This window comes from Microtus pennsylvanicus, chromosome 21 (assembly GCF_037038515.1).
Source record: "Microtus pennsylvanicus isolate mMicPen1 chromosome 21, mMicPen1.hap1, whole genome shotgun sequence".
In the NCBI taxonomy this organism is placed as follows: Eukaryota; Metazoa; Chordata; class Mammalia; order Rodentia; family Cricetidae; genus Microtus; species Microtus pennsylvanicus.
The window spans coordinates 10,535,623-10,559,961 of record NC_134599.1 but is presented as its reverse complement, the minus strand read 5'-3'; the positions used below and the strand labels follow the sequence as shown (position 1 = coordinate 10,559,961).

General features: G+C 43.1%; 1 protein-coding gene across 1 annotated transcript in view; it reads left to right on the top strand.

Annotated features, from left to right (window-relative positions):
* Hibadh (3-hydroxyisobutyrate dehydrogenase) overlaps window positions 1-12,798 on the top strand; it is a 105,598-nt gene extending 92,800 nt beyond the window's left edge. Inside the window, exons 5-8 of the mRNA XM_075955075.1 lie at window positions 236-369; window positions 1,794-1,870; window positions 9,937-10,093; window positions 11,945-12,798. Coding sequence (XP_075811190.1) covers window positions 236-369; window positions 1,794-1,870; window positions 9,937-10,093; window positions 11,945-12,103 — 527 coding nt within the window. The 3' untranslated portion in view covers window positions 12,104-12,798. The remainder of the gene's footprint in view (window positions 1-235; window positions 370-1,793; window positions 1,871-9,936; window positions 10,094-11,944) is intronic.
* The last annotated feature ends 11,541 nt before the right edge of the window (window positions 12,799-24,339 follow it).

Here is a 24,339-nt window from a genome sequence, read left to right as displayed (position 1 = left end):
CGGGGCTCCAGTAAACTCTAAGTGTATATGGCTGCGTATGTCTTCGGGGTTTATGATGAAGCTACATGATGCTTGGTTACTGGAACACTGCAGATTTGAGAATCTTCCCATGCCTGGCAGAAATAAAATTTTGAGGCAAGGGTTAAATAAATCCCTTTGGTTTTTAGGTTTTTCTCTCATTTTGGTATTTTACCTGAGCAGTTTTGCTTCAATCTCTTTTTCCTAAATAACTCAGGTGTAGGAGCTGCTCGGTCTGGAAACCTTACATTTATGGTGGGAGGAGTTGAAGATGAATTTGCTGCTGCCCAAGAGTTGCTGGCGTGCATGGGCTCCAATGTGATGTACTGTGGTGCTGTTGGGACTGGGCAGGTAATGTTGTCGCATGATTGACATGACTCAATGTAAAATGTTCTTCTGACCACATTCTTACACCTTTTCCCCCTTGGCTCATGCTATAGATTCCCTGCTTAGATTTAAGTTCAATTGGGATGAGCTGGTTTTTCATCATTGTTGGTAGGCTTGGGCAGATGTCAGTTCGACGAGGAAGAAGTAACCTATGCACCTTAATCTTCTTGAAAAGCAAGCATTTCCTTTAGAAATAGATGACTCATAGCACTGAACTCTGAACTCATGCTCATATTCCATTCTTCCTTGCAATGCTTTGCCCAGTCACTAAAGCTCAGGGCTTTCACGTTAGGACTCCTTGTTGAGTTTAAACTCACCATTCTGTAATCTGTGTTGAGTTTTACCTTTGTTGATCATCTTGCTCATTCCACACATTACTGGGTGTAGCCTTCCATTATCTTGAACCAAGGTTGCTGCTCAGAGGGCCAGTAGATCCCTACTTCTACCATGTCAGAGTTTAACTTTCTGCCCCACTTGGCAGTCTTAACTATCAAATATCTCCATGTTCCCTAAGTCATATAAATGAGTAATGTTCTTATAACCCCAGGCTCATTTTATTCTTATAACCCCAGGCTCATCCCATGCTTCTGTGTACCTAGTCCTTTTATATACTTAGCATTTACCCTGATACCCTTCTTTTTTTTTTTTTTTTTTTTTTTTTGATTTTTCGAGACAGGGTTTCTCCGTAGCTTTTGGTTCCTGTCCTGGAACTAGCTCTTGTAGACCAGGCTGGCCTCGAACTCACAGAGATCCGCCTGCCTTTGCCTCCCGAGCGCTGGGATTAAAGGCGTGCGCCACCACCGCCCGGCCCTGATACCCTTCTTTTTCTTGCCTGTTTACATCCTGTCCTGACCTTCAGAGAGATGATTTCTGGTTCCGCGTCCTCCATGACCCTGTTTTCAGTGAGATAACTAGTACTGAACTCAGAGACTGAACTGTCCCTGCCCTACTCCTAACACACACACGTTCACTCCATTCCTCCTGAACCCTGCTGTCTCCTCCATGGACTTCACCGTTTAGTGTTCTTGTGTGCTCATCTGTCCCCGTACATATAGCATATCGTTCCCATTTCCCAATTAAAATGTAAATCGATCCCTTTGAGAGCAATGGTGTCATGTGGATCAGTCGTCCTTAGTGTTGAGGGCACAGTAGGAGTGTCATTTTTTTTTTTAACCGAGTGGAAGAGACACCCAGGTTCTGTTGAGGCCAGTGGGTTAGGCTCAGAGGGAGATACACTAAATCACATTTCCTTACCCATTTAGAGAGAATCCACCACTGAATGTTTGTTCGTTTGTTTCAAGAGAGAACCTTATGGAATCAGGTAAAGAAAAGTCTTTTAGAAATTATAACTTGAAAATAAAGATACTTAATATGCACTCTATTTTCAGGCTGCAAAGATCTGCAACAACATGCTGTTGGCTATAAGTATGATCGGAACCGCTGAAGCTATGAATCTTGGAATCAGGTTTGTGGAAGAGAACATTTTCATATACTAACAGTTTTCATTGTCTTCCCTATTTGATTTTGGATGTTAAAAGATGATGCTCATGAGAGATAAATGAGTTAGTTCAGGAGCACATTGAAAGTGCTTCATTATTGAATTTTAATAGACTTTGCTTATTGGACAAGCAATAGGACCCTAGGGAATGTCAACACTCTTTGCCACAGCCATAAAATATATTACACTCTACACTGAAGTTATATTATGCTTTTTATATGGAAGCCTCATATTTTCTATTATACTGAAACGCAAAAACTATAAAATTCAAACATATTTTGGAAATGTTAGGACAAATTTGAATGAAACATGTTTTTAATGTGTAGTGAATTCAAGTGTTTTGCCGTGTTACTAGTTTTATATTTGTTTTAAATGTATTTCTCAGAATCTGCACTAGCAGGGTTCTTGGTGGTCTGTTGTCAGAATAACCAGGCTTCCGTTCCTAAAGGTACGATTCACATACGAAGCTTTCATTTTAACTTGCTTGGTTACTCTACTTTAGGATGGATCTTTAAAATACAGTGTTCACTAATTATTTATTTAAATTGAGTCAGAAATTCTCTTTTTCTTTTCAGTGGTAATTCTCTAGAATGCTTAAGGTTAATGTCTTAATTTTAGCCTTTAATCTTTTGGATTGGGAATGCTTTATATGATTAATCGACTAATTAATATTTTTAATGTTCTGTATTTCATGAATATAATAAATACACATTTTTTTATTTTAGAGAACGTCTTTAATGTGTGCAGGCCACTTTTTCCATAGCTTTTCTTTATATCCCCGGGCTGCTTATCAGATAGATACAGCACAAAGTAGAGGAGTGACTTGGACCACAGCTCTTGATAAAAGCAATAAAAAGAGCCAAAGTGCTTGAGATATTTTTTAAAACATGGTAATGGATTCACATTTCCTCTTAATTACCATATCAAGATGCTGTTGTTTTATTGAATTGCCCGTCTCAGATGTTAAACTATCTTGACCTATTAAGTTGTCATGTTGTAATTGAGATAAAAGAGGAATTTGCTTTGCATCAGCGCTAATTGGTTTATCAATATCCCATACCATTTACATTTTAGAACCATGTCTATAAGATGGTAAGGCATGTCTGTACAAAGCCTTAATAAAACCGGTGTGCGTGGGAGCCCTTTAGAGCGTCATATCTGTGCTATGGCCAGTTTCAGGCTATGGAAAAACTTGTTACTGGCATATTTATTTTCACATCTGTTCTCTAGACCATTTTCATAGAAGAGGAAAACAAAACTTTCTGGATTTTGAATTGCTTATAAAGTTAATTGTTGCTAACAACATAATTAATATCCATCCATTTATATGTATGATTTTATTCTTATTTTTCTGGAAATAAGGGACTAAACTATAAAAAGTAAAAGTCTGGGTAAACCTAGGTTCTCCTAGATTCCTGACATGCCCCTTTCTCACGAGTTTGCTTCTACTCCTCACTGAGCATCCCTGGCTCAGGATGCTCCTTAGGCATTGTGTCTTCTGGCATTTCTTGAATACTTTTCTGTCAAAACTGTGATTATTTCTCTTCTGAAGCAAACCCTTGGGTTGGATGTGGTGGCACGTGCCTTTATTTAATCCCAAACCTTGGAAGGCAGAGGTGGGCAGATCTCTCTGTGTCTTTGAGACCAGCTTGCTCTATAGAGTGAGTTCCAGGCCAGCCAGAGTTACATGGTGAGACCCTGTCTCCAAATAAGTAAACAAACAAACAAATGAATAAAATAAATAAAATATGAAGCTTTGAGGACAGAAAGATGGCTTAACAGGTAAAACAAGAGCACCCGCTGCCAGGCCTGACATTCTGAGCTTGATCCCCAGGATCCACATGGTGGGAGGTAAGCACTGACTCCTGCAGGTTGTCCTCTGAGCACGTACATGCCATGACAAGTGAGTGCACACACATGCGCGTGCGCGCACACAGACACACACACACACAAATGTAATTTAAAAAATCAAAGTGAAACTTACATCTAGGTTAAGTCCTTGTGGAAATTCTCCAGATGCCAGCTAATAAAGAACAGCAGGAATATCCACTGACCAAAATGTATGATGAAGGGAAAGCCCTTGGCTACTGCACTGGGTTGGTTCTCAAGAAAAACATTGAAAGTGGCATAAATCCACATAGGGACATGAATAACAGAAAAATGGTTTATCTTATTTTGGCCATGACCCAGTGTGGTAAAATGATATTTGAGAATAGGAAGCATTTCTATGGTTCCATGGTATAATAGAACCTAGCACTCCTGACTCTGAAAAATGTGAAACTTTTAAATGTTTAGTTTTATCAAAACTCTAAATATATACAGATGTGTGTGTGTGTGTGTATTATATGAGAGGAGAGAGACCTATACATATAAACAAAATGTGCATAAGAAATCAAAAAACAAGGCAGAAACTTGATTGTTTTATTTAACTATTAAAATAATATATAATTTTCTAATGTTTTAGATTGTACTAAGTTATTTCCCACATTGCCTAACAAGAGTCTGTCTTAGTGTTCCGACAGCCTGGGATGAGAGCTTCTGCTGTTGTCTGTCTTTGTGGTTTACAGACACGGTTTAAAGTGACAGGATTGTTCTCTAATAGAGTATAGAGAGCGGCCACGATTTATTGTGCTTTGCAAGGTGAAAGGGAAAATTGGCATCGCCAAGTATAAATTCCCAAGTAGTAAATTCCCACGGAGTAGTACAGCATCAGAGTGGTGCAGCTGCATTTATATTCTGATCACTCACAAGTAGAATCTTCTAGAGTATTAATGTCAACATTTACAGATTGAGTCGCCTGTTCCAGTGACATGATCATTTCTGATTAATTTCATTCTCATAAGTCAGTGTTTTCGTTTTTTTTCTCTAATATGGTTTCTCTTTAATAGAAGAATAAAACCATACAGTTTAAAATTGACCCTTTGCTCTTTTACAGTGAGCCTTTATAGATGTTAGTGAAATTTTAAAATTTTGTTAAAAAAATAAAGTGCAAAAAATATTGGTGCATAATAGACTTTGAGGGTCCTTTTTATTAGATCTTTTTCTTTTCTAGCTAGATTCCTAGTTAAGACTTTGAAGTCATTCTGTAGCATGAGAGAGGTTTGTGATCACACACAAACAACATTGTTAATGTACATTTTGTTGTTTCATTTTTAATTGTGCTCCACTGAGAACTGATTCTTAAGAAGCACTGGTGATGTAACAAGTGATTTGCTGGTCAGTCAAGCCCACTCCCCTCCCGCAGCCACCATGTTGTTTTGCATCATAAACACTGCAGCTTCTGATGCATTTGAAAGCTCTTCACAAAGGGAGCTTTTCCCACGGGTACACTTTCAGTTTCCTGATTATTGCACCTCAGTTTTGCCTTTTCTTTTATGTGAGGATTAAAGCTTTTATTTTTTACTTTTATTTACTATTTTGATTTTCAAGAGAGGGTTTCTCTGTATAGCCCTGTGTATTCTGGAATGAATGTTGCAAACCAGGCTGGCCTCAAACTCAGAGATCCACCTGTCTCAGCCTCCCGAGTGCTGAGATTAAAGGCATGTGCAACCACTGCCTGGTAAAACTCTTATTTTTATATCCTAATCAATAGGACAATTGCAGGAGGTTAATAATCAAAGTGTTGATAGGATTTCTTAACTGATAAAGTGCCACACATTGATTGACTGGCACATGTCACCACTTGACACAGCGAGTTTCAGGCTGATTAGAGTCTTTCTAACTTGCATCCAGCTATATACAGATGTCTGCCTTTCTCATTTTAAAGTGATAATGCTGCTACCAACCCCCCAGTGGGTTATTGAGATGGCTGATAAAATTTTTAACATTTTTTGGGGGGGTGGATTTATTTATTTATTTTTTTGAGACAGTTGCTTTGGAACTAGCTCTTGTAGACCAGCACGGCCTTGAACTCACAGAGACCCGCCTGCCTCTGCCTCTTGAGTGCTAGGATTAAAGGCATGTGCCACCACCGCCCAACTTCTGTTAGCTTTTTAAAAGAAGTTCCTGGCACATAGTACTTAATGATATCCAAGGTTAGGATTTGACTCTTATTTGGACAGTTTTCCTTTATAACCTTTCTTACGAGCTGCGTGTGTGTGTGTGTGTGTGTGTGTGTGTGTGTGTGTGTGTGTGTGTGTGTGTTTTATGGAGCTGGAGAGATGCCTCAGCAGTTAAGAGCGCTGACTGCTCTTCCACAGGTCCTGGGTTCAATTCTCAGCACCCACATGGCAGCTCACAACTGTCTATAACTCTGGTTCCAGAGGACCTGACCCCCTCACACAGACATACATACAATGGCAGAATACCAAGGCACATAAAATTAAAATAAATAATTTTTAAAAAAGAAAACATAGCAGTCACTCAGAGTGCAGACTTGACTAAGTGGAGAGGAGAGGCGGGAGGGAATGAGAGAGAGGATGGGTGGTGGCTGCGTGGCGCTTGGGTGTGGATACCCTTTCCCCTGGCCCTGGTAGGCAGGGTACAGCCTGTGCTTCTTTGTTGTCTCGTTGGCTCCTGCCTGGAACTGACACATGGCAGGTCTGAGTATGTTTGAGTGAGTTAGTGATTAGTTGATTAAAATGAGCACGGTTTTAAATGTTTTCTTTCCAGATCTGTTTCTGTTATAGCAGCCCCCAGTTATTCTTACCGAATACCAGTGTAGGAGATACTTAAAAGGTAGAACGTGAACAAACTTTTGGCCTCTAAGATTTTGGTCATGGTGAAGGCAAAGAATTTTTATACTTTTTCCTTTTTTTAAAGTTTATCATGCATTGGTTTTACTTCCAAAAGTTCATTTAATGTTCTTGTGTTTTAGAGGTGAGTGGGTTTGACATCGTGACGTTTATTTGAGTTGCATTATATATGCAGTCAGAGCAATGAATTCATTCTGTTTATATCAGAGAACATGCCAGCAATTGTAAAGCCACAAGCATGCATGCACACACTCTCGAACCACCTCCAGTGGCAAGTTATTATGGGGACTGACAGACTGTCATCCTTTTGATGGCTTGAGCTGTATATCTCCTGAGCAGCGATGGGGCTCTTATGCAGAAGTATCATATGTTCCCAGCCAATTTACAGGGAAGCAGCAATAACATTTTATCATGGTTGAGAGCCCAGTAGCTGCTTCCTATTAAACTTGCCCTTTCAGATACCTGTCTTGGATTAATTTGTTGATTTCAAATGGAAACTCAGTCTTCTCCAGTGAAGCATGACGTTCTAGGGTAGACTCTCTGAATGACAATTACTGTGTATTCTAGCTGGTTTCAGACCATTACAAGCCTTGGGCACAGTGGAAGACAGAGGACTTCAGTAACTGATTTTAATATCCTGTCTAATTCTAGCTGTCAGTTCTGTACGTGCCAGCTGAAGAAGCCTCAGAAAAAGGAAATGCAAAACACTCCTCACTTGCTCTTTTTAATGATACACTTTGCTGCAGAGTGGGGGCAGGGAGGGAGCAGGGGCTGCTGAAGGGAGTCGGCACGACAGGCAGCTTCAGGTTTGCTAAGTGAGCGGAGAAGCAGCTCCCACCTGATTCTGTATGTGTGCATGTCCCCGTTCGATGCCTCTACATAGTGGCATGTTCCTAAGCCAGTGCCAGTGTTTTCCCTGGCTTGTTCTATTCAGGGGAAGCAGAGGTGTTCCAAAGTTAGGGAAATAGGCTTAACTCGCCGTTTGAACAAATGCTACAGAGTGTGGCCCTCCTTTGCAGTCAAGAGTCTTGTGAAGTTCTAGCCAGCCTAACCCAGAAGGTTCTAAAGACGGAAGTCCACTGCTTTAGATGTGTTGGCATCTTGGAATCTAAGACAATAGGATGCCCCTAAAATGTTTGGAAATGTGCTGTCTTTATGGGTGTATGTTTTGCTTAGAGAATCCATTTGTGGTTACAGCAGTTAGCTAATGGCTAATCTGTGATTTTTCTTTTCACAATTATTCCTTAAGAATGCTGTCTTGTCTTCTCACTTTGTGTCTCACTGTCCTACTGATAGCTTGATTTTATTTACACTGGGAAGAAAGTGTCTGTTGCAAGTACACACACAGCAAACTTGGGTCTTTTTCTTCCCTTTGGCATTTTAAAGCAACATCTGACTAATGTGGCTGAGGTTGGCCTGGAAATTGCTATGTAGCCCAGGCTGGCCTTGAACTCCTGATCTTCCTGCTTCTGCCTCCCACTTGCTAAGATTAGGTATACACTACCATGCTCTGCCAAACTCAGGTATTTTCAAAAGACTGAAACTGTTGTGCTTCTGTCTATTGTTGGACAGAATGTGTAATAGCTGATTTGGAATCTTTATGTTTGATAGAATCCTTAATAAAAGACCCATCATCATAACATGGGCCAGCTTACAAACTCAACCTGTGTGGCACTTAGTGTGCTGTTTATTACCACCACCTCGGAAGCCTGATCGCATCTTGTATCACACTGGTTCTGTGTAACTCCTGGCTCTCAGCTCTCTTCCCTGCTTTAGCATCAGTAAAAATGCCTTGCTGTTTGGGTATTCAGATTTTGCAGCAAACAGAATATACAGTAATCAATTTAAGCATACTGAGGTGCAGTTTGTTTAACATTTATCTAAGTGTTTCTTTTCAATTTTTTTTTCTAGAAGAGATTGATTTTAAGACAAAGTAGAAAGCTTTATGACAGTTGTTTTATAATGGTCCTTTGCAGGAAAGAAGCCAATAAATGGCTGAGTAGGAAGTTTTATTTGAAACTTGATTCAGTGATACTTAACAAACTGGGCTTCCCAAACTGTGTGAAAGTCCTTAGGCTCGAGCTGATGAGCGTTTGCTGCTCTTCCTAGGGTTGCACCGAGCAGCCGTTTATGCCATCAGCCCAGTGAGAGAACAAATGATGTTTCCGCTCGGGCAAGCTTTGTTTTATCAGGATCAGTAACCTTATCAGCAGGTGACCCAGAACTCTAACGCATGTCTCTGAATAGATAGCATATGTCACACTCTGGGCAGACTTGCTTCATAAGCAAGATTATCTAATGAAGGCTTAATAAATAAGGAAAAGTGTGCAGCAGGAAATACTGTCTCTTGTAATGATAACTGTTCCTAAGCACATTTTACAGCTCATCGTTCATCTCTTAAAAACCAAAGGAATAAACATACATGTAAGTGCTTCCACCCAGATGCCTGTGGCTTTCCAGAGTTGTCGATATTTCTTTCTGACATACGTCACTTGTATGTGATATAGAATTTAGACTATCAGACTGGTTGAAAGTTCATAAGTGACGAAGCAGTATTGTCTGGAAGGCAACAGAACCTGCAAGTGCGAGAGGCTGCGCACACTGTGATGAGGTGATGCATTCCTCCTCTCTAGAGGAGATGTGCAGGTTCTCTCAGGAGTGACCTTATTAATCGGTAGCTCTTTTGTTGTTGTTTTTTTGGGGGTGAATTTATTTTATTTTGTTTTTGAGACAGGGTTTTTCTGTGTAGTCCTGGCTGTCCTGCAGCTCACTCTGTAGACCAGGCTGGCCTCAAACTCACAGAGATCCTCCTGCCTCTGCCTGCTGAGTGCTGGGATTAAAGGTGTGCGCCACCACCTGGCTTTAATCAGCAGCTCTTAATAGCACATAATTGAAGATAGCTTCTTCACTTGGTTTTGAGTTTTATGGATGATGTTTTGTTGTTGTTGTCTTGGTTTTCTTTATTTTTACTGGGGGCTTGAAAGAGAGGTCTCTCTATGTCATCCTGGATCTCACTGTGTAGACCAGGCTGGCCTTGAACTCATAGAGATCTGCCTGCTTCTCTCTTCAGAGTGCTGGGATTAAAGGTGTAAGCCACCACTCCTGGCCTTTATTTTGGGTTTTTTTTTTTTTGAGGTGGGCTGCTACTCTGTAGCCTAAGTTGTTCTAACACTTTATATCCCAAGCTGACGCCCACTTGCAGTGACTCTTCTGCCCCCAGTTCTGTGTGGTCTTTAGATTTATAGTGATAAACAAACAGGTGGAATGCCTTTACTTGTTAGTAAGTCGGGTGTGACTTGTACATTCTGATATTTAACGTTTTCCTTTAACCTTTGAAAGGTCAGGGCTTGACCCAAAATTGTTGGCCAAAATCCTGAATATGAGCTCGGGACGATGTTGGTCCAGTGACACTTACAATCCTGTACCCGGGGTGATGGATGGAGTCCCCTCATCTAATAACTACCAAGGTGGATTTGGAACAACACTCATGGCTAAGGTATGTTAAATGCAAAGACTAACTGAGGGGGAGAAAAGCAATATTGAATAGTCTAATCCCTACCATCACACACAGAGACACACACACCCTTTCAACAAAACACGCACCCATCCTAGAAGGCAAAATTGTTATAACAGTGAGTCAGTTTCCCATGAAAATTAGTGTAAATTTGGCTTTGATTAAAAAAAGTAAAAACTTACCTTGTTCATTTTATTTCTGGGCCAGGATGGACTAAGACTTTTCTCTGGAGCTTGGGTTTGTTTATAATGTATGCTAGTGAAATTTTGTCTTTCGTTATAAACTTGCATTAACTTACTGACTCCTTAGAGGGGAGTAGTGGGATTCCCTGGTTGTTAATGCACTTGTGTTAAAGTATGCATGGGTTTCAAGCGCATCTTCCTGCTTTAAGTGTACATAGGGATTTATGTGCAAATTGCTCATTTAAAAGGCAACTCACTGCCCTCATTTCATTTGTCATCTCACCTATAAAAATCACTTAAGCCGTCTGATTTTTCCTGCCTCTCATAGCGCTTCCTTCAACCCCATTCAAATGTGGTAACACATTCACCCAAATGCTGTGCTTGTTCTGCTCTCGTGAATTCCCCAGGACACGTGTCCATTCTTCTTCCTCAGTGTGTCTTGAATTCGTTCAGATTCCTTTTCTCCCTCCACCAAAACCGTGGCAGTGTCTCATCTGCATACACCCCCAGATGTCCCCACTGATCCTTCGGATCGTCTCCATATTGCTTTCCGCATGATATTGGAGTAGGCTAGAATGTAAAACCCAAGTGTGTCACTTCTGGTACTGCCTTTAATAGCCCGCAGCTCCTTGTAGGTTAATATCTCTTTCTTCAGCTAGTCTAACAAGGCCTTGATGATGTGGCCTTTGCTTCCCTTCCCTGTTCTGCTCCTCTCTGTGCTTTAGCTGTGCTGAACTCACTGTTCTTTTTCCCTTGCTCCTGACCTTTCCACTGACTATTCTCTGTCAGGCTTGTTCTCCCCGCCACTGTTCCCTCAACCCCAGATGCTTTTTTACCTAACTAGCACCTATCTTTTAGGTGCTTAACCATCTGTTTGTTCTGGAAGGTTTTACCCAGGATCTGGACTCTACCTCCTGGGCTCCCATTCTGGTACTGTTTCTCCCAGAGAATCCTAGTCCCTCTTCATTGTCGGTCTCCAGACTGAGTCTGTGTAGGCTGCAGCTGTTCATCCTCAGCACTCTGCCTGTGGATAGAATTCTATTTGAGACTGTCTCCATGTGTTTCCCGTCATGCTAGAAAGCACTTCTTATGGCAGTCATGTAGACCTCTACAGATTTGATAACCTCTCTCTCTGTTTAGTTTTCTGAGGCAGGATTTCTCTGTAGCCCTGGTTGTCACTCTGTAGACCAGACTGGCCTTAAACTCAGAGATCCACCTGCTTCTGTCTCCTGAATGCTGGGATTAAGGGTATGTGCCAGCACAACCTGGCTTGAAGAAATCATCTTTACGTAATCCTGCCTGCACAGTATTTCTATCTAAAGACACAGTGAATGGGTTTCCTGAAGGACAGGAGTGTGGATATTTAGAAGTCAAGATTTCTGTTTGTAGCACTTTTCCAGCTATGTGAAAGCACTTAAAATAATACAGACTAGGGCGTGGCCCAGTGGCAGCATGCATGCCTACCATTGTATGAAGCACTTGGTTTGAACCTCAGCATCAAAAGAGAGAAAACATACACACACTCATACACTTAATGCATGTAAGATTTTTTTTCCAGATTCTATTCTTCCTCCTCCTGCCTCCTCTTAGCAGCAAGCAGCCTGGTTTTAAAATGTGTCTCAACATGCCTTCTCCTGCCTGTTTGATTTAGGATCTGGGATTAGCTCAAGACTCTGCCACAAGCACCAAGAGCCCAATTCTTCTAGGAAGTCTGGCCCACCAGATATACAGGATGATGTGTGCCAAGGGCTACTCAAAGAAAGACTTCTCGTCTGTGTTCCAGTATCTGCGGGAGGAGGAGACCTTCTGATGTGCCCTCTGTACATGGACACTTGAGAACCAGACTCTGTCCTGAGCCTCCTTCCAGCTCATTCTAAGTGATGGGTTTAATCAAAGATCATCTGTCTGCTTTGATTGTCTACATTACAGTAATCCGTGGGATTTCTCACCCAGTTTTAAATGATGCTGCTTTCTTCTGTTTAGCAAACATACCTGATGGTTTCCGCTAACTAGCTCGGTTGACCTTTTTTAAAAGTTTGATCCCTGAGCACCTTCAACAAAATTGAACACTGATCAGGATATTTTATTTACTTCATTTTGCAATTAAAACCAGATAGAGCCCATGGTAATAAGGAAAGAAATTGGTTGCAAAGACAAATTAGAGGGAAGTTTTTCCTGTTAACCAGATGGGTTTATTCCTTCATTCCGGGTTGCTGACTGACTGTCCGGGATTGACGGGTAGGTAAGACAGTTTGTTGACAGTGTCTTCCTGTTTGAATTGTTACAGTGTCTGTGTGCCCCTCCTGTTACAACTTCCCACGCTCAACCCACTTGCTTCTGTATTTCTGCTTCCTGTATATTCTTACTACATATTTTTGACTCCAGAAGAATTACATCTTTAGACTGTTTCAGAGCCAATGATGATATTTCCTTTAGATAATTATTACATTATTCTAACTATAGTCATATTATTTTGAATTTAAATAAATTTCTATGCTGATAACATTTTCTTGGAGCTTTTTATTCTGTCTCTACCTTCTTTTTTTTTTTTACAAGTTAATGTAGGAAAGGGGAAAAGAACAAAGGAAGAGGGGAAGTCAAAAGGTACAGAACTTAAAGTTGGCCATTGAGAGGCCAGCCTCTAGCTGACCTTCTGAAGACTTTGACAGATATGTGCTTGAATGTTTCTAGGTTGTAAGTGATACAGAATTCAGCATCAAATGTAACTTACCCCAGTGTGGAGTGCAGTCCTTAAGAAACATCATTGTGATAAATCTAGACACCGAGTTGGTAGAGATATTATTGTGTTTATCATTTTTCTGGCCCTATTGAAAGTGCTAAAGATACACTAATAAATGAGACCAAGTCCTTGCCCTTAGAGATTCTAGCATTTTCTTGGGAGCTGGTGTGACAAAGGGTAACATGTCAGATCATGAGAACTATGAAGAAGTTGACGAGGGGTGTGTCAGAGGTACTTGTTAGCATAAGCATTCTCCTGGATGATACACTGATACAGATAAAAAGTAAAAGCTAGGGAGCAAGCCCCAAGGATATTTGAAGAAAGCAGACAGCGAGGAATACAGACAGGAAGGCTCTAAGTGACGTGGTCCAGAAGAGGGCCTGTGGCAGGACATGGACTTTCCTTCTGAGTGAGATGATGGTGTATCAGTTTGCTTTTGCTGGGTAACAAACCACCCCAATATTTAGTGGCTTAATACAATAAAGCTACCATTTTTCAAGATTGTCTAGTGTGACTTTTTCCTCTGCCTGGGGCTTACCCAAATGGGGCTGAAGGGTCACTCAGCTAGGACACTTGAAATGATAGTGGCTCCTCTCAAAGAAGACCCTCATTCTTCAGGAAGCTGGCTTGAACCTTTTCACCTGGTAACAGAAGTGTTCCCTGAAGCAACGGAGAACCAGACCACGAACAGGCATTTTTCAGTCATCTGGCAGGTTGGCAGAAGACCAGAGTCTCCTTGGGAAGGGAGCACGTGACCATGTGGATACAAAGAAGGGCATCATGGTAGCCATTGGCAAACGGCTTTCATAAAGGTGAGTCTGTGAAGGATTTTATTCATAGGAGTGACATGACCTGACCTGACCTCTCTTAAAGGGTTCATGGTGGATGCTGCATGGGGAATAGGTTGCAGACCATGGGTATGGGGTATGAAGTGTAGGGGAGCCAGTTAGGAGACAGTTGTGATAATGCAGACAATTGATGGTGGAAGATGGGCTGGGTTGTGACAGCGAGGTCAGAGACAAGGAACATAAAGATGGAGTCACTGACAAGAGGGTGGGGTCAGAAGCATCAAGGGCGACTGAAATTAATAACTTTGAGAAGTGGAAGGACAGAATTGTGTCTTCGGGAAAGGGGGTCTGACAAAGGTTGGATGTTTAGGAGGAAAAAGGTAGCTCGTTTGAGGTGCTTAGTGATGTCAGAAAAGAATGAAAGGTGTCAAGACTGAGCCCTGTGTGGGTGGGAAGGTGAGGCTGGAGGACTAGAAAAGCAGGGAGAAAGGTGGGAATGGGATCCTGCAAGCCAAGGGCAGGGGGTTTTTAAGGGAGTGATGGTTGCCTGTCAAAACCTGCTCATAACTTGAGTGAGCAGGGAGTCGAAATGAGCCGTTGGGATTTGGCAAGAGGTCACTGGTGGCTTTGAAAAGTTTTAGAGTTCAAGGTGATGATGAAGGAGGGAGAGGAGGGGAATTGGTGGTGAGGAGGCGAGACGGGATGGGTCCTGGCAGAGAATGTGGAATGGGAAGTTTATTCAGTGGCAAGATGGGAAGGCTAGACATATTTCTAAGATTGCAAATATGGATGGGAGTGGGGAAGTGATGGTGGAGAGGGGACACTCACTCAGGGGCTCTTGAGAGTTGGGAGGAGAGTGTCCATGTGCCAGTGAGCTGAGAGTGGAATTTTACTTACATGGTTTCAACGTGAATGATAAGTGTTAATCAAGGATACCCTTTACTGGCCTCTAGCATGACCCTGGGAACAGTTCCTCTTACTGTCAGTCTCGTCTGTGAAGGGCTTGCACCTGCTCGATCAGAAATAAAGGAATAGGAGTTAAGAACCATAGCAAGAGTGGCTGTGCTTCCGGAAACTCCAGCCCTGCTGCTGGGACGTCAGCGGGAACCCACACTTGGAGAGATAGTTCTTGGAAGTCCCTCTGAAGTTACGCTATGAGTCATCACCTTGTTGGCTGTTCTGGTCTCCGTGCTCCCCAGATGGAAAAGTGTGCAGGGAACAGCCTCGTGGCCGTGCCCCTGGCAGCATCATTCACGGTGGCAGAAAGGGAGACATTTCTCTCCATTGAGGAGAAAAGGAGCAGGGGCCTGGAAGTTGCATGAAAATTGTTTTTGAGGTAAGAGTTGTCAGTTTAAGAAGCTGCTGAGAAGTGGTGTGATACAGGGGCTGGATATTAACCATTTGGATTTGGCAAATTAGAAGTCATTAGTGACATTTTGAAGAATCTTGGGACTGCACGTAATACGCACCCTGTATGGTCTCAGCATAAGGAGAGATGTTCATCAAAGGAGCAAAGTGCAGAAACCAACCTCGAGAGTGGGCCCCCGGAAAGGCTAGATGCAAAGAAAGGGCCACGTGATCTGTGCTGCCAAGTATATGTGATGTCAGGAAAGCAAATCCGTAGAGATGGATGGGTGGTAGATTAGTGATTGCCAAGGATTGAGGAGAAGGGAACTGGGGAGTTAACTGCAATATAGTGGTGTGTGTGTGTGTGTGTGTGTGTGTGTGTGTGTGTGTGTGTGTGTGTGTGTGTAAGAAGGCAGATCTCTTTCTCTTGATAATTAGTTCTCAAGTGGAAAACACACACCCATTCTCTTAAGATTATAAGGTAATATCTGGAGATGTTTTTGGTTGTCATGTTCCTAGAATTTAGTGGAGAGAGGCCAAGGAAGCTGCTACACAGGACAGTACCTAAGAATTAGCTTACCCAAGATGTCCATAATGCAAACTTCAGAGAACCTTGCTCTAGGGGGCCGCAGGGTCTCAGACCACACACCAACGCCTAGAATCCCCACCTTTCCTGACAGACCTGGTTCTCCTGCGCCTTGTTCCATCCAGATCTCTGAGCATCTCATCCCTCTCCATCCGTTCTGATTCTAAATCCCCAGTGCTTGTCACAGACTCAGAGCCACCGCCACAGTCCTGGCTTAGAACACTTCCATCCTTGACTGAAGTCCCTTGGGTCCAACTGTCCCTTTCTCTGCGGCCACCGGAAGCCACTAATTTGAGAGTCCCAGCTGCTTCTTGGCCGCTGGTCTAGTTCTTCCTCAGTTTCTTCTTCACACTGCTTTGCAAGAGGTCCTTCCAAGATGGCTGTCTAATGCAGCTCGCCTACTTCAACTCCTTTAGCTTGGGATACTGCCGGAGAACTCCTAAGTGGTGTTCAAGCCCGTCGGTGCCCTGGCTTCCATGTAACTCCACCAGCACCGCTTCCCCAGATTTAGGAATTTGCCATTTCCCAAATCTTCCATGTTCCTCACACTCTAATCAGAAGTCAGTGCCTTTGCAGAAGCTCTTCTCCCCCACCCTGCCTGCCCAGTACCCCTCCCTCCCCTCCTGAGTAACCAGCTCAGGTGCCACTGTTGTTAAATAGCTTTCCACAGCTACCTCAGACAGTCATTTCCCCATCAGGAGAGCTACTTGTTTAATTATAGCTGCTGCCTTGCTCCCGTTCACACTGGGATGGGAGCTCTTTGAAGAAGCAGAATGTGTCCTGTCAGCTTTGAGCATCACTTTAGCACTTGGCATCATGAGGAGTTGAGGTGAGGGTTTGCGTATATGCGAGTAGAGACTGGGCATTGTGCGTATGTTGAGCGAACCACTAACTGTACAGTTTTCCTTAAAGACTTTTGCTTCGTGTTAAATTTATCTTATTTTATATTTGTTTTGTTTTTCTCTATGTATAGCCTTGGCTGTCCTGGAACTAGCTGTGTAGACCAGGCTGGCCTTGAATTCACAGAGATCCACCTGCCTCTGCCTCCCGAATGCTGGGATTAAAAGTATGCACCACCACCGCCTATAGTGATATTTTATTTATGTTTTATTAAATAAAGATTGTCTGAATATCAGAAGGGAAAAGCTAAGCCACTAGAGGGCAAGCAGTGGTGTCACACACCTTTAATCCCAGAATTTGGGAGACAGAGGCAGACGGATTCTCTGTGAGTTCAAGGCCACCCTGGGCTACACAAGCTCAATGCAGAAACAAACCCAGGTGGCAGTGCCTTATACCTTTAATCCCAGCACTAGAGGAAATATAAAATGGGAGGGAGAGAGGCTCTGGCTGCTTAGTCTGTTTACTCTGCTTAAGCCTGTTTAGTCTGCTTAGTCTGCAGTTGCCCAGCCTTGGCAGAGGTAAGACTAGTGGCTTGGTTGCTTCCCTTTTCTGCTTTTCAAGTTGAACCCTAATTTCTTTTTTCTTTTTTTATAATTTATTTTATTTTTAAAGAGAAAACAAGCTATCTTTTCTTCATTTTACATACCAATCCCAGTTCCCATTCCCTCCCCTCTTCCCATTTCCTCTACTTACCCCACCCCACCCCACCCCAAGCCCTGTCCACTCATCAGAGAGGGTAAGGCACATTGCTTTGGGGAAGGTCCAAGGCCCTCCCTTATATCTAGGCTGAGAAAGGTATCCATCCAAAGAGAATAGGTTCCCAAAGATCCAGTACAAACAGTAGGGATAAATCCAGTGCCACTGCCAGTGGCCCCACAGTCTGCCGCAGCCTTACAACTGTCACCCACATTCAGAGGGAATAATTTACACCCATGCTGGTTTTTTACCTGTCCAGCTGGAGTTGGTGAGCTCCCATTAGCTCAGGTAAGCTGTTTCAGTGGGTGTCCCCATCATGGATTTGACCTCTTTGCTCATATTCTCACGCCTCCTACTCCTCAGCTGGACTTTGGGAGCTCAGCCCAGTGCTCCGCTGCGGGTCTCTGCCTCTGTTTCCAACAGTTGCTGGATGAAGGTTCTATGGTGACATTTAAGATGTTCATTAGTCTGACGACAGGGCAAGGCCATTTCGAGCACTCTTTCCTCTGTTGCTTAGGATCTTAGCTAGAACCCTAATTTCTATCTCTAGGTTTTTACTATGTGTGTCGCAACTGCCTGGGTCCACGTTTATTTTATTAATGATTACACCTCCTAGCACGCAACTTCCAAATAAAAAATCTTACAGAATTTGGATCTCTCACAGAGTTTTTCTTTTTCATCCAAAGTTTGTAAACCTTTGACTTGTATAAAAACCGAATCAAGTTTTTACAGTGAAAGATATGCATTTCTGGTAGCCAGTCCCTCCTACGTGCGCTTTAACCATTGATCTGTGCACAGGTAATCTCAGGCTAGCACAGGCTCGCTCACTAAGGGACTCTACAGCATTGTGTCTGAGACACCCTGTCCTATGGGTCTAACACCGTAGAATCCGACATAGAGGAGTCCCGATTGGAATGGCTGCCCTGCAGACAAGCTGCCTTTCTGGCTGCTCTCACTGTGCGTGCGTTGCCTTCACTCGCTTCCTAAGCGGTCAGAAGTGTGTAGGATCTGTCCACGCTGAGCAAGGAGACGTGAATCCAGCAACTTTATCCGTGTTCATAAATTTGAGTCAGGTTACTGTCAGAAGGCTGCCTGTGCTCAGGAAAATGGCCACAGTTACCGCCCGCCTCAGCTGCAGAAACTGCACCCGGGAGCATTCTCAAATGGCTAGCCAGTGGGGAGTCATCAGCCCAAGTAGGGTTTTTAGCCATCTTTCAGTTCAATTGAAGAAGGAGCTTAAGGACATCATAGGGATTTGTAACATTCCATGCAAGGTGTCAGACCCATAAACTAGCTTGTCTGTCGTACTGGACGCACGTGGAATTGTCTCTTGTTGGCAGCAGACAGATGGAAGATGACCTTTTAGTATGTAATTGTATTCATCATTTAATAATTCAAGAGTACCTCAAAAGGAAAACAGACTTCTTTGGACTGGAATTAGATTTCTTCAAAACGTTCAGAGGAATCCAGAACAAAACAGAAGCCCTTTGCAGCCAGCCTGTAGGGGATACAAGAGCCATCCCTGGACCAGAGGACCAGAGACTTGAAGTCCGGTCCGAGGTCACAAGGTCATGACTGAGCCGCGTAGGTTGGGAATCTGGTTCTCGCTTTTCCCAGGGAAGTACTGTGCCACTCACAAAGGTTTGCTTTAGCTTTTAATTTCTGAGTCCTCTTACTTGAGAATTCAAGAAAACATGAGGCGTGTTTCTTGACAGTTCTTGGCCTCTCTCTTGTTCCGTATTATTTATGGCTCATATAGCCATCTCATTTATTAGAAGTTTTTTTATAGCCAGGAATAGATTCCCAGATCAATAGATTTTTATTAATGATACTCTGTCATGCCTGGTACAGAGGTGGCAGGAGAACTCATCTAGAAGGAGCCACTTGAATAAACCTGACAGAGCTAAGCTCCGAGCTGTGCTCTCTCCGCTCTGTGAAGTAATGACATTGGCAGAGGGAAGGCTATGGAAACCTTCCTCACAGCCAGGCTCATAAAACCAAAGGGCAGGTTTGGGGCCAGTTTCTCAGCCTTGGCTGTATATGCAAATCCTGTGACTTTTTGAGTATAGCGTTTTATCTTCAAAAGGACAAAATTTGGCATTTGCCATGGTTATTAAAAATGATAAATGCCTAAAATACTTTAGCATTTGGGTTGTTGGAGGTTTAGAACAAATATTGTTTCAGTCCGAAGCGGTATTTCAGAGCAGAGAACTTCAAATTAAAATTGTCAAGTCGGAAAATTAAAAATCTTTCACTAGTTTCTCTTTAATCAGATGAAATGGGACATAATTGTTGCTCCTTGTTAAAAAAAAAAAAAAAAGACTAGTCTGGCTTTGGGGAAGTGGAAGACTTCCCTAACTTCATTAGCGATAGCTGCATGCCCTGGAAGAGTTAATGCCCATCTCCGTGGTGCCTGCCGCCCACATGCCTCTTAAACTTCACTGCAGCCCACCGAGGGATAGAATTTGAAGCATCCTTGGGTCATTTTAGACTATTTGACTATCTAGAAATTTCCCCTTAGAGTTCCAATCTCGGAGATGCTAAGAGCAAATGGACCCTTTCATCTTGTGTCCCCCTCGCTCTGTCTCCTCCTAATGACCCTAACCCTGACCCCAGGCCTGCTCTCCATAAGTGCCAAACATGATTCATTCTCCTTGCTTGGTTTAGTTTAGTTCCTTTAATGAGCCGAGATGACCAGGGAGACCCGGCGGCTTATTTGCGCTAACGAAAGCACGTTCTGCTGAGTTCACTCCTAATGCATTTATTTGGGCTTTGATTTTTACCTGGCATTGACCTGTCTCCGAGATGAAAAGTCCGTGTTTTAGACAAAGCCATGGGAACAGCTCAGGTAAACAGGAGAGAGGTGACTCAGGTGGAATAAAGGGGAGAGCCCCTGCTGGGTGAGGGGACACTGACCACTGTGGGCTGCGGGGCTGCACTGGCCTGACAGGCTCACCTTTCCAATCCTCCTCCTCTCGTGGTTTCTAGGAATCCTCTCATCTCTAGGCTGATGGCTGCTGTTTGTGCCTTGAGGTCTGGATGTCTTATCCCTTCTACTTCAGAAGCATGAGTTCAAATCCTGTCTGGAGGAGGCAGAAATGCTTGCTTTATTTATTTATTTATAACCTTTCTAATTTGAACTCAGTCTGGCTTTCCCCCCCACGTCGTGACGATGGCACTGGGCCATCAAGGACACTTAGAGAGTGCTAAGCAGTAAGAGACCGACATTGATGGTGAGTTTGTTCTCCCCAGGGTGGGATCTGCCACGTTCAGCCCCGTTCACTTTGGATTGTGATGAGTCTGTCCGTGGGGTCTGACGAATGTGTCTCTCCCCTCATGAATTTATGCCTGCTTCCCTGTCAAAAGAGAAGGCATGAAGAAGTGATGGCTCCCCAACAGTGACATGGTCCCTGATGATGGCCTTCCCTGTCTGTCGCATTTCCATCCAGCAGCATTGAGAGCTGCCCCTTTGGAGGCTGGGTCCCCTGCTCACAGCAGTCTGGCCTGGCTACTTTTATAGGTCAGTGACATCCTGAAGCTTGGATACCTGTGTCACCACAAATCTTAAAAGATGCAATTTTCTTGGCAGCTCCATCCTCCTGAGATGAATTGGAAGGTGTGTGTGAAGGACATGGTTCTAATCTCAGTGTTGGGGCTGTGGGAGGCGGAGGCCTGTGTTTCACAGAAGAAAGCTATAAGCCCAGGACAGCCAAGGCTACCCAGAGAAACCCTGTCTCGGAAAAAAAAAAAAAAAAAAAAAAAAACAGAATAAAGCTGCAGCCAAAGGACCACAAGAATTTTGCCTTTCCTGGCCCTCCGACTGTCTCTGCCTGGGAATACCTGTTTCTGCTTTTTGAACTGTGTCCTTTTAACATCCCTCATCTACTGGTCAGCTTTACCTTCTGACTCTCGGGGAGAAATCAAGTCACAACATCAAAGAAGAGTCTTCCGAGGGAAGCCAAAGCATTATCAAACCCCAGCCCTTCAGTTTGAGGATCTCGCATTAGCTCTGTTAGACCAGATGGTTTCCTTTTTAAGTGAATTCTGCATGGTCAGGTATTGCCATCTTCGCAGAGGATTTTCTTTGCCTAATGTCCTGTCTGATGGGCCATTCCGTGTATTATATGCTACATAATCTCCACGAATGCATACTGTGGTCCATAAAAGTGCCATACTGTTTTCAGAAACCAGTAATTCACAAAGTAAACCTGAGACAGTGCTGTTAATAAACACAAATTGCAAACAAGACGGTAGTGAGGGGAACAATGCACCCGTTTAGGGGTAATAAAGTCTTTGATCCTACCTGGAAGGAAAGCGTCTCTGTTTAAACTGCCCATTCAGGGACAGCCAGATGCCCATAAAGAGCCCCGCTCTGCTTTGATAGGAAATCACTGAGGCCTGTCTAGCAGGCCTGGTTTGTAAACAGATTAGTTAAGGGCTCATCAGGACTGATTTGCATAGGAGTCCGTGAGCCCTGGCCACTTTTTCAACCTTAATGACCAATGCCCGTTTCAGATCAGAAAGAGTGCCATTTATTTATTTTTATTTTAGCTAGAAATCTTACATAATTACCTCGTGGAAAGGGAAAGAATATGTATATGAAATAAATCCCTTGTTGTCCCCCGTTAATGGGAAAATGATGACAGAAAACTCATTTGGCTCCGCGGTAAACAGCGAGTGGAACAGGAGTTCCGCACGGGTTACCTGGTTACACACAAGGGTTTTCTTCCATTCTCATTGTTTGAGAGGGAAAGGGGGATTAATCTGAATTGTAATGGAAAAGGCAAATGGCCTCAGACTCCGACCACAAATATTTATACACAAATGCTTGTCCTTGAGTCGTGCTGTGTTCAGAAGGCCAGGAACCCCGTGGTGCTAAATGCAGACAAGCCTCTGCCCTCTCCCTGCGTACCTCCAGGCCTGCACAGCAGAAAGTGGGCTGGTGGAAGAGGGAATCTAACCCATTTAAACCCAGGTTCTGAAGGCCCTGACAAGTAGCAGCAATTTGCGTGAAGTGGCAAGGCCTGGATTTCCAGAACAGAGGCTTAATCATAAACAGGAATGAATCCAGGTTGTCTTGGTTATAAGATAGCTTTGGAGCCTAAAATGAAGCCAGGCTAGTTCATCACAGGCTAGCCTTGAACTCAAAAATCTTCCTGCCTGGTAGGGGGATTGTGGGTGTGTGGCAACACGCGCACCTGTTTGTATTCTGGAATTTTAGGATAATTGATAATCTTCCCATCAGGAACTAAGAAAAAAGTCTCCCCTTGGGTTTTGAAATTTAAAAGAAGGCTGGTAGAGACAGTGTTCCACTAATAGTAACATTCACCTGAGATCCAGTAATCATCTGTAAGAAAAATGGGCCGTGAGAATCCTCTGTCACAGGAACATGAATGAAGTCCTGGGCTGGGGAAAAGCTTTGCAGCTCAATGCTGATGCCTTCACTGACACCACCTTTTCTTTTATTGATATTTATTGAGCTCTACATTTTTCTCTCCTCCCTTCTCTGCCTCTCCCCTCCCCTTTAATCCTCTCCTATGGTCCTCATGCTCCCAATTTACTCAGGAGATCTCGTCTTTTAATACTTCTCATGTAGATTAGATCCAGGTATGTTTCTCTTAGGGTCCTCATTGTTGTCTAGGTTCTCTGGGGTTGTGATGTGTAGGCTGGTTTTCTTTGCTTTATGTTTAAAAACCACTTATCAATGAGTACATATGGTAATTGTCTTCCTGGGTCTGGGTTACCTCACTCAAAATGGTGTTTTCTAGCTCTAATACATTTGCTTGCAAATTTAAAGATGTCGTTATTTTTCTCTGCTGTGCAGTACTCCATTGTGTAAATGTACCACATTTTACTTATCCATTCTTTGGTCGAGGGGCATTTAGGTTGTTTGCAGGTTCTGGCTATGATAAACAATGCTGCTCTGAACACAGTTGAGCACATGTCCTTGTGGTATGATTGAGCATCCTTTGGACATATTCCCGAAAGGATGCCACCTTTTCTTAATAGCTCACCTTTCCAGATCTCTCTGCTTGTTGTAGGCCTATTCTGCTTATTACAGATAAACTGCCCTTGCCTGGGACAAGTTCTCTAGGTGAACACGTCCAAAAAAGCTGTAACTTACCATCACCTGCAACTTCACCACAGATTATCATGAGGCAGATAGGAGTTCCAATAGTGCAGGGACAAAGTTCTTGTTACCTCCAATTTTTATTTGGAATGTTTTCTTTCTTTCTTTCTTTCTTTCTTTCTTTCTTTCTTTCTTTCTTTCTTTCTTTCTTTCTTTCTTTCTGGTTTCTGGTTTGTTGGCTAGGTAATAAAGATGGCCAGTTTCTTCCTCAGCTTCCTGACTTGAAATAAAAGTCTGGCAGCGTTTGTCTTCCATCAGCAAACCAACTTCTGTTGGACCGGCTCAACAAATTTGAGGCCAGATCAGGGCATGTCACTCAACAGTTCTGGGCCAATCAACTTCTATCTGTCTTCAACCTGATGGGCCCTAATGTAGGAGGGAAGACTGTTTAAGGCCTTAAAGTCACTCATCCAGTGAGAAGAGACTGGATTTTTCAGCTTTTCAAAGGCCCCCTCTGCTTCCCAGAGCGTATTATTTTCTGTCTGCTGATTATATGTGTTTCCCCATCCCCAGCAAACCTTTCTTACCTGCTGATTCTGTCTGAGATTCTGTTGCTGCTACCTGTTGCAATTCAGATTTCTGCCTTTAATTATTGCACTGGCAAAGAAAATGAACCCAATCAAGACTGTACTGTATCAGCCGTATAAATGGACTCAAAGGCAGGAATCTCATAGTGACCTCCACAAACACAGGAACTTTTGACAAAATCCAACATCTTTTCCATGATAAAAAAATCTTGAAGAAACTTTGAAGAGAAGGAACGTGTCTCGACATAATATAAAGACTTTATACAACAGACCTGCAGCCTACGTCCTACTTAAGGCAGAGAAACAAAAAAGTGATGGTGGTTGTGGTTCAC